The 10611-nt window shown below is 41.1% G+C and overlaps 1 protein-coding gene across 1 annotated transcript; it reads left to right on the forward strand.

The window, feature by feature from the left end:
• The first annotated feature begins 8746 nt into the window (after positions 1-8746).
• Positions 8747-9674, forward strand: LOC131907919 (preferentially expressed antigen in melanoma-like protein 7). Its single transcript, XM_059258981.1, is given in 2 exon segments — positions 8747-9571; positions 9573-9674. Coding segments are annotated over 2 exon segments (927 nt in total).
• The last annotated feature ends 937 nt before the right edge of the window (positions 9675-10611 follow it).

Raw genomic sequence — 10611 nt, forward strand, 5'->3', positions numbered from 1 at the left:
TACGGGTTGTGGGCTTCCTCCAAACCCCCTCCTCAGGTTGGGCTGCCACTTGATTAGCTGCCTCGACACTTGCTTGAATTTCTATTGTTGTTGCAACTGCCACACACTCTCAGCCCACAGCACACACAAGCAACTACAGCTGCCCTCAGCCAGGCTGTGCACCCTCTGTGTTCTCTGTCCAAGACAGCCAGCCTTACACTTCACTGTCATCATCAGCAGATTTGGTAAGACAACTGGGAATTCTTAAAGTGGGAAATTAGTTTTAAAACAAAAGTTTTTTTCCCATGTTAAAAATGGGAAATACTACAATGCATGGAGTTAGGTCTCTGAATAGTTCCACAATGGATGGTGTGAAAATGGAATAATTAAATGAAGGGATAATCAGCTTAGCTGGAATTGATACAATGTTAGTTATCATTTTGGTGATTCTTGTTTTATCCCTAAAAAAGGTGTTTGATATCAGTGCCAAATGTGAAAAATTGATTGGTAAGATAAAATCTTTAGAAAGACATACTAATGGAACTAAGAAAAATATTCACACACAGAGGAGTTTAGAGCAAAAGCACCATTGCATTATGAAACTGAAGAGTAGTGGCCCAAGTTTACTAGAAAACCAACCTTAATTTATCCAGTTACCATTTAAGAACAACCACCAGATGACAGGCATCCCCAAGGCTATTCAGAGTTAACTGGTTATCCTATAGAAATGTTAGATTGGAAGAGATTTAAGGAAGCAATAGTTTCATATGGTATGAATTCAACTTTTGTGAGGCAGAAGTTAAATTCATGGGCTGTGAGGCCATGGTAGCACCATGGTGAGCTTCTTCCAGCCCCAGCCTCTACTATGCCTGAGTTTCAGTTAAGTTTTGGTTTCTGTTCCTGGTAAAGCAGGTGAGGGAGATATTGCATACCAGGCATGATTCAGCACTTACAGCCTCAGCCAATCATAAACATATTGGTGTGGCTGCTGATCACTTGTCCAGTCATGTTTAGGATGACCTAATCCCCTACTGGCTTTCTATAAAAGGAGCCTTCAAGCTTCTCTGGGGGTCATCGCCATGTTGTGTGGCTGACCTCTGCATTCATGAATTCTTCTCTTGGGAAATAAACACCCTTACTTTTGCATATGTGAGTGGTGTGGTATTTTGTGGGGTGATCTGCAAACCCTAACAGGGCCACTCAGAACATAATTATTCCACAAGACTGGAAAGATTTAGGTACAATGGTATTGGAAGCTGGTCCTCAGTTTCAGTGGAGAATCTGGTAGAGAGATGAAGCTAGGGCCATAGAACAGCAAGGTAGGGCTAGAGTTTATGAGAATTCCCAAGATCAAATCCTTGGTGAGGGCCAATATGCTGATGTGAAAAGACAGGTTACATTTGATGATCACACCTTGGCTCTATGTCATACAGCAGCTTTGAATGCTTGGGGAAAGGTTGAAGAATCATAAAAGAGGACTGAGCCATTTACTAAAACTATACAAGGCCCAAAAGAAGCATTCACTGATTACAAAGATGTAAATAGAATGATATCAGATCCAGAAGGTAGACCAATATTAACTGAATCTGTGGCTTTTGAAAATGCTAATTCAGGCCAGGTGGTGGTAGCACACCTTTAATCCCAGCACTAGAGAGGCAGAGGCAGGTGGATCTCTGTGAGTTAGAGGCCAGCCTGGTCTACAGAGTGAGATCCAGGACTGGCACCAAAACAGAGAAACCCTGTCTCAAAAAACCAAGTATCACAAAAGCAAGAGACTTCAGTTTATAAAGAAAACTAATTGTTTCTCCAGGAACTGATGGAAGCAGATGTAGAGATCCACAGCCAAATACCAGGCTGAGTTCCAGGAGTCCAGTCGAAGAGAGAGAGGAGGGATTCTATGAGCAAGGGCGTCAAGATTATGATGGGGAAACCTCCAGAGACAACCAAACCAAACTAGTGGGAACTCATGAAATTTAGATCAATGGCTATGGAGCCTGCATGGGACTGGACTAGGTCCTCTACATAGCGAGACAGTTATGTAGCATGATCTGCTTAAGGGTCCCCCAGCAGTAGGATCAGAGTCCATCCCTGGTGCATCAGCAGGCCTTTTTCAATGATGGGACACCTCACACAGCCTTGAGACAGGGGGAGGGGCTTCTACTAAATGTACCTCCCCATGGGAGGCCTCACCTTCTTGTAGGAAGGAATAGGAGGTGGTTGAGACAGGGAGGCTGGAGGGGTGGGAGGAAGGAAAAAGGGAGATCTTTGGTATGTAAAATGAATTAAAAAAATTTTTTCTTAAGAAAAAAATTTTTTAAAAAAGGAAACTAATTGGATTCTTCCTCATATTGTACAGGGAACACCAATTTCTGGAGCCCCTACATTCTATACTGATGCAAACAAATCAGGAAAGGCAGATTATAAGTCAGGAAATTTAAGTAAAGTGGCTTAAAGCCCTTATGATTCTCTTCAAAAGTCATAATTAGGGGCTGGAGAGATGGCTCAGTGGTTAAGAGCACTGCCTGCTTGCTCTTCCAGAGGTCCTGAGTTCAATTCCCAGCAACCACATGGTGGCTCACAACCGTCTCTAGTGGGATCTGATGCCTTCTTCTGGCATAAAGTTGTACATGCAGATAAAGCACTCATATACATAAATAAATAATAAAATCTTTTTTTAAAAGTCAGAATTGCCAGGCAGTGGTGGTGCATGCCTTTAATCCCAGCACTTGAGCGGCAGAGGCAGGTGGATCTCTGTGAGTTCAAGGCCAGCCTGGTCTACAGAGCAAGATCCAGGAAAGGCACAAAGCTACACAGAGAAACGCTGTCTGGAAAAAAAAAAAAAAGTCAGAATTATAAGCTACTCATATGATATTATTAGATTTCCCAGAACCTCTTAATATAGTTATTGATGTTCAATATGCAGAGAGTTGTTTTACATATTCAAACTGCTGAGCTTATTCCAGATGATTCAGAATTAACTTGGTTATTTATTCAATTACAAGAAGTAATCAGAAACAGAAATCATCCCTTGTTTATAACTCAGACCCTCTAGCACAAGGTAATGATGAAATTAATCAACTATTAGTAGGAAATGCATTAGAAGCCTCAGAATTTCATAAGCAGCACCATGTTGATAGCAAGGGTTTGAAAAAAGATTTTTTCCATCATTTGGCAACAAGCCAAGAAAATTATAAGGAAATGTCTTACTTGATCTTTGTATAACCAAACTCCACTACTCACAGGAAGTAACCCAAAGGGTACTCAAATGAAATTTGGCAAATGGACATGTTTCACTTTACAGAGTTTGGAAAATTAAAATATGTGCACCATAGCATAGATACATATTCAGGATTTCTTTTTTTCCCCCCTTGGTTTTTCGAGGCAGGGTTTCTCTGTGTAGTTTTGGTGCCTGTCCTGGATCTCACTCTGTAGACCAGGCTGGCCTCAAACTCATAGAGATCCGCCTGGCTCTGCCTTCCGAGTGCTGGTATTAAAGGTGTACACCACCACCACCTGGCTCATATTCAGGATTTCATTGGGCATCTGCTTTGAGTTCTGAAAAGTCTGATTCTGTTAATTACACATTTATTAGCAATTATGGCCGTCATGGGAATACCTGTACAAAATAAGACTGACAATGCTACAGCATATGTCTCTAGTAAAATGAAATATTTTTTGCATATTACAACATAAAACATATGACAGGTATAACACACAATCCTACAGGGCAAGCAGTTATAGGAAGATCTAATCATACTCTACATGATATGCTTAATAAACAGAAAGGAGTAATAAAGACCCCCCAGAAATAGATTGCACAATGTTTTTATGAACTTTAAATTATCTAAATGCTAATGAGAAAGGAACAACAGCTGCAGAGATACATTGGATAATAGAAGAAACTGCTGAATTAAATCAGCCTGTATACTTTAAAGATGTTTTGACCTTAGAATGGATACCAGAATATGTATTAGGTTAGGGAAGACGTTTTGCTTTTTTTCCACAGGAGAAGAAAAACTATGGATACCATCAAAATTGATAAAGATTAGATTCGAACAGGAGAGACCTTTTAATTAGGGGAGGTGATAGTTCATCAAACAGTGTGGCCATTCAATCTAAACTAACTTAAAAGACTAACAAGTGCTTTTCATTTGATCAGCTATAATCTGTCAAAAAGGAAACTCCCTAAATTTAGGGTTGGGGCAGGGTTTTGTTTTTGTCTTTCCAGGAGAATGAAGGCATCCAACTAAGGAATCTGAAGACCACTGGACAATTGAGACATCTGAAGAAAAAACGACATTGAGAAAATGTCCCAAGAGAAAGAGTAAATTGGCCTAATGGTATAGCACATTTCCAACAGGATAAAATTTCATAATTCTTCCCAAATGATTGTTTCTGCTGTTCTCTATAGTCATACCTATGAGGGGAATGGTCTTTTTGTAGTCCTAGTTTAATAAAAAATTAAAGCTTGGTTTAAAGTTGGAGCCTGGCTCTCTCCTTCTCTAAACCCAATTACGCTTGTTAAAGGAAAAATCTAAAATCTCTTTCTCATCTCAGAAGAGCCACCTGATATGGGACAGAAGAAAAACCAAAATTAAGGAACTGTTCTATTGCCACTAATCTCATAATTGTTTGGTTTTATTTTGACTCTTGAAAACTTTTCTTAAGGTATAAATTATAAAACGAATTGCTAAACAGTCTTATTAATAAAAACCCAGAGCCAGATATTGGGATGAAAGTTTTTGGTCATGTAGTGGATTATGAACATTTGTCATCATTTAGGGGGCTTGGTTACAAGTTGTTATCCTCATTCTGAAAAGAGAAAAAGGGGGATATATAAGTTATAGGATAAACTGGACGGTGGTGGTACACACTTTTAATCCCAGCACTCAGGAAGCAGAGACAGGCAGATCTCTGTGAGTTTAAGGACAGCCTGGTCTACAGAGTAAGTTCCAGGACAGGATCCCCCCCCCAAAAAAAAAGTACACAGTGCTGTTGGATGTCTTTCTGTATGCTGTGAATATGTGTTGCTCCCATTGGTTAATAAATAAAGGTGCATTGGTCTATGGCTGGGCCGAATGGAGCCAGGCGGGAAATCCAAGAGCTGATAGAGAGAGAAGAAAGGCGAAGTCAGGGGGATAATCTGAGCTGCCGCCAGGAGAAGCAAGATGTGACAGAACAGGTAGTGCCGGAAACCACATGGCAAAGCAGATTAATAGGAATGGGTTGAGTTAAGATGTAAGAGCTAGCCAGCAAGAAGCCTGAGCCATAGACCAAACAGTTTGTAATTAATATAAGCCTCTGTGTGCTTATTTGGGATTGAACCGCTGCAGGACTGGGTGGGACAGAAACTTCCACTAACAACACAGAGAAACCCTGTCTTGAAAAACACAAAACAAGACAACACAAAACAAAAAAAGAAAGAAATGATAGGATAAAAGGATAGATTATTGAATCTACTTTTAAACCAAAAAAGCAACTACTAGTCTTAAATATTTTTACATTAATATGGATTTTTGTATATTGATACAAATTTAAGGTTATTTTTGTTAGAACATACTGTACATACCTTTCTACTCTTGTTTGATGTATTGTACCTATGCAGCTCATTTAACAATGTAGTGTAAATTTCTAGTCCTTGAATGTTATTATTACATGTACCTGGCTCGCTTTTTTTTGGTTTTTCAAGACAGGGTTTCTCTGTGTAGCTTTGTGCCTTTCCTGGATCTCGCTCTGTAGACCAGGCTGGCCTCAAACTCACAAAGATCCGCCTGCCTCTGCCACCCAAGTGCTGGGATTAAAGGTGTGTGCCACCACCATCTGGCTAAGGTTATTATTACAAACTATTTAGGATAATAGAGAAATGCAGGATAGTAGTTAGACACCTATTACAATCAAACTTGTAGTCATGTTAGGTATGTTTTCAAGGTCAAGCTGAGATAAATTTTAGATAGACAGGTGAACTTCAAATACTTCAGAGATCTACAGAATATGACATTTAAGATGTTTTAATAACATAAGGGTTTTGGTTTTTTGGTTGTGTTTTTTTTGTTTTGTTTTGTTTGTTTTTTGTTTTGATAATGAGACATGTCTGCTCCCAGAAGCACCAATCTACTTCAGAGAAGATGATGGGCACTGAAGAAACTCTATATGGAGTTTGCTTTCTTTGTGGTAAAAGTTAGCCACTGGGAAAAAAACTGCCCTTGCCTCGACTGCTGACAGTATGCTGTCCAAATTGGATAAGCAGTTATAAAAGAAAGTAACTGCCAAATTTTGCCAAGACAAGGCGGGAGAGTCCTTCAAAGTTCCTGCTTCACAGAAAAGTCTGTCAGACATTCTAGGTCTGTAGGCCAAAGATGGATGTTCCAATGTTGCAGAGAAACCTTGGGTTTCTGTCCAGGTAGCCAGATGTTTCTGTCATTTCTTAGTTTTGGAAGTTGTTTATTCTGCACTTCCTGTTTACTCAGGTAATAGTATATCCTTCTCAGGTCTCTGATAGAGTTGAAAACTAGATAGTTATAGTTACAGTTTTGAGAATTGTTATATTATTGTTATAGAATTGTTACCAAATTCAGAAAAGAAACTCACCAAAGAGGTGTAATGCAAATAAGGTTGAGAGACATAAATAGATAGTTTTGGGTTGGTGATACAAGTTAGAATAGAAAGTAAATTAGGGTGCCTGGCAGTGATGGCGCATGCCTTTAATCCCAGCACTCGGGAGGCAGAGGCAGGTGGATCTCTGTGAGTTCGAGGCCAGCCTGGGCTACAGAGTGAGTTCCAGGAAAGGTGCAAAGCTACACAGAGAAACCCTGTCTCAAAAATTAAAAAAAAAAAAAAAGAAAGTAAATTAGGATTAACACTTTGTACTCACCCAGATAGGATATAGATAGTGGAGTATTTTCTCTTAATTTGCCAAATGCAAATGGACTAGACATGGTTAATGTAATTCTTACCTGTATATATTTGTATATAGTTAGTGTACTTATTGTATATAGTTTTACTATGTTACAGTTTAAAACTTCCCTTTTTATTTAGACAAAAAGGGGTAAAGGTGTGATATATTGATTGCATTATTACAATAAAGTTTGTTTTGAATCAGAAGATGGAGCTAGCCACTAGCTTACCAAAATTAACCATAGAGATTTTGGAGAACTGAGGAAGTAGTAAGGCAGGGCTTGGAGAGGAGCTTGGCCCTTTTGAAGGAAGGAGCAGTAGAGACAGGAAGTCACTGGTGGCTGCTCCCTTGCTTCTCTGATCTTTCAGGTTCTCACCCTGATATCTGACTCCTGATTTTTTACTTATAAAGAATAATTAGATAAGCTCATCACATTTTATCTACTGAATCATCCCCCCAACCCAAGTTCTTTTGTTGTTTAGATATGGACTCATATAGCCCAGGCTGACTTTGAATTTCACAGAGGATAGTCTTGAACTTCCTATCCCTTTGCCTTTCCTCCTAAATGTTGGGATTACAGGTGTGCACTAACACATGCCATGATTCTGGCCATTGAACCTAGGTCTTCATGCTAGGCAAGCAACCTAGCAACTTAGCCCAACCAGGCCTTTGATTTTGTGTGTGTGTGTGTGTGTGTGTGTGTGTGTGTGTGTGTGTGTGTGTGTGTTTGTGGTGTACGTGGTGTGGAGGACAGAGGTCCATGTCAGGTATCTTTCTTTCTCTGTCTTTCCACCTTATATTTTGAGTGTCTCCCACTGAAACAGGAGCTTGTTGCTGGCTACACTGGCTGGCCAGCAAGCCCTGTGGATCCTCCTGTCTCTGAGCTTGGATTAGAGGGTGCTAAATCCCCTGGTTCAGATTTTTAAAAGATAACTCTATTTGTTATATGAAGAATGAACTAAAGGCAGCAGGCTTGGTGGTACATGCTTTTAATCCCAGTACTCAGGAGGCAGTGGTGGATTTCTGTTGAGTTCTTGGCGAGCCTGGCCTCAGAGAGCCCAGGTTACAGAGAAATACCATGTTTCAAAACAAACAAAAATAAATGGGGCCTGGTGGCAGTGGTGCACACCTTTAATCCCAGTACTCAGGAAGCAGAGTCAGGTGGATCTCTGTGAGTTCAAGGCCAGCCTGGTCTACATAGCGAGATCCAGGACAGGCATCAAAACTGCACAGAGAAACCCTGTCTCGGAGAAGAAAAAAAAAAAAAAAACCAGAAAGAAAACACTCTTGTAGGCTTTACACATGCAGGCTTTAGGGTGTTTTAGCTGACTGTTTTTGGCCGACCAGCCTCTTCCATCTAGGTTTCTTTGTCTTCTTGACATAGACTCTATGGCCTTTGAGAGTTTTTCTCAAATGACAAGATGTTTCATGTTCATCTTGTACATTTCCTGCCTAGATCTGATTAGCCTCTCTCAAAGGTTGAAATTTTATTTAGAGACCACTGTCTGAAGCCAGGAATGGTTGCCTATATCTGTAATCCGAGGACTCAGGAGCCTGAGAGGCAAAAGCAGGATGGGTCTCCTTGAGTAAGGCCCATACCAGCCAAGGTTCCTTAAGATATTCTGTCTCAGCAGGGCAGTGGTGGCATACTACTTTAATCCCAGCACTTGGGAGGCAGAGCCAGAGGGATCTCTGTGAGTTCGAGGCCAGCCTGGTCTACAGAGTGAGATCCAGGACAGGCACCAAAACTACATGGAGAAACCCTGTCTTAAAAAAACGAAACAAAACAAAAAGAGGCAGCGTTTGAAGGTTGTCACTGATCTTCACCTAACTGCGGATGAATACCAAACACAGTTGTCGGAATGGGCAGAGATGAGAAGAGGTTCCCTGAAATTGTGCTGTGTGAGGCTGAGGATTGGTACAGAGTTAGGCTGCATTGTCAAGAAGGTCTTCAAAATTTTACAGCGGGAGTTCATCAAGGAGTTGGAACTGAATACGGTGTGTGATCTCTCCACACTGGCCCATTTTGTACCTTTCATCTGCAAGATGAGTCATCTTCACAAAATCATGCTCCCAACCCATGCTAGTACGTGTCTCCAAGACCCCACCCACACTCCTGCAAAGGGCAGTACCACTGACAGGAACAAGAAGTATGTCCACAAGATCATTTCTCTGTTCTCCAAACTCAACTGTCTCAAGCATGCCACCACAGATGATGTCTGTTTCCTCAATGACCACATGAAACAGTTGCTTAGGTGCCTGAAGACGCCGTTGGAGTCCCTGTCCATCTCTTTCTGCAATATCTCACAGTCAGACTTGGAGTCCTTTGCCCAGTGGGGTTACTATCAGCTTAAACATCTGTACCTGAGAGGTGTCAATTTAAGTGATTTGAATTTCATGCCTCTCAAAGTTTTCTTACAGAGTGTTGCAGACACTCTGCTGACCCTGGAATTAGAAGACTGTAGGATGAAGGACCCTGTCCTTCTCCCTGCCCTGAGCCAATGCTCCCTGCTGACCAGCATCAATCTTTATGACAATGAAATTTCCACCAGTGCCCCGAAAGACCTTCTGTACCACACTGCCAACCTAACCCAGCTGACCAAGGAGCTGTACCCTGCTCCTAAAGAGATCTATAATCACTTTGGTTATATCAGGGTAGAGACATTTTCCCAATGTTGTACTGAGCTGAAGAGCAAGCACACTCATCACTGTAAGGCAGCTCAGGTCAATCTGCTTAGGTAGCAATCCCTGTTATGGCTGTGGTGAGCGTTATTTCTATGAACTGGAGACAACACTTTGAGTACTCTCGTCACAAGAAGAATGCACTCACACCATCCTCCTGCCTCAGTCTTCTGTGTAGCTGTCCTAGCAATCGACTGCCACAGCATCCAGCACAAACCCTGATCAGGTTCATGAAGACCTGGACAAAGTTTCTTTAACAATGACATTCTCAGCTTTATGGTTCAGGTTGATCATGAGACACAGTCCTGTAAAGGATGAGCCAAATCACTTCAGAACTATGTTGTTCACACAAGAATAAAACTCAGGTGTGGCAGCTCACACCATAACAAAAGGCAGATGGAGACAGGATTGCTGAGCATTGGAGCTCAGCCTAGGCAACATGAGTTCCAACTAACCTTAGGTACACTTTAAAACCCTGATCAAAACATTTAAAACATAAATACATAGATAGGCAATTAATGACTCAGTGTTTGTGGTTGGATCAATGAATGAGTTTTTTTTTTTTTAATTTATTTATTTATTATGTATACAGTGTTCTGTCTGCATGTATGCCTGCAGGCCAGAAGAGGGCACCAGATCTCATTATAGATGGTTGTGAGCCACCATGTGGTTGCTGGGAATTGAACTCAGGACCTCTGGAAGAGCAGTTGGTGCTCTTAACCTCTGAGCCCTCTCTCCAGCCCCATGAATGAGTTTTGTTGTTGATGATGTTCTTGCTTTTGTTTTACTTTTTCTAGACAGGGTGTTGAAGACAAATTTCTAAACAGTCTTATTAAATAAGAAACACAGAGCCAAATACAGAGGTGCAAGCCGTAGAGATCAGAGCAATAGCCACCAACTCACCTTAGCTCACCACTTCACCATAGCTTCCCAAGAGATCCTCTTCCTGTCTTACCTGGGCCTTTATTGCCTTCCTGTTCTGCCTTCTCATTGGATCTAAGCCCAGCCACATCACTTCCTCATCACTGCCTGTATATACAGAGCTCCAGGTCTCT

The sequence above is a fragment of the Peromyscus eremicus genome, chromosome 4 (assembly GCF_949786415.1).
Source record: "Peromyscus eremicus chromosome 4, PerEre_H2_v1, whole genome shotgun sequence".
Classification (NCBI taxonomy): domain Eukaryota; kingdom Metazoa; phylum Chordata; class Mammalia; order Rodentia; family Cricetidae; genus Peromyscus; species Peromyscus eremicus.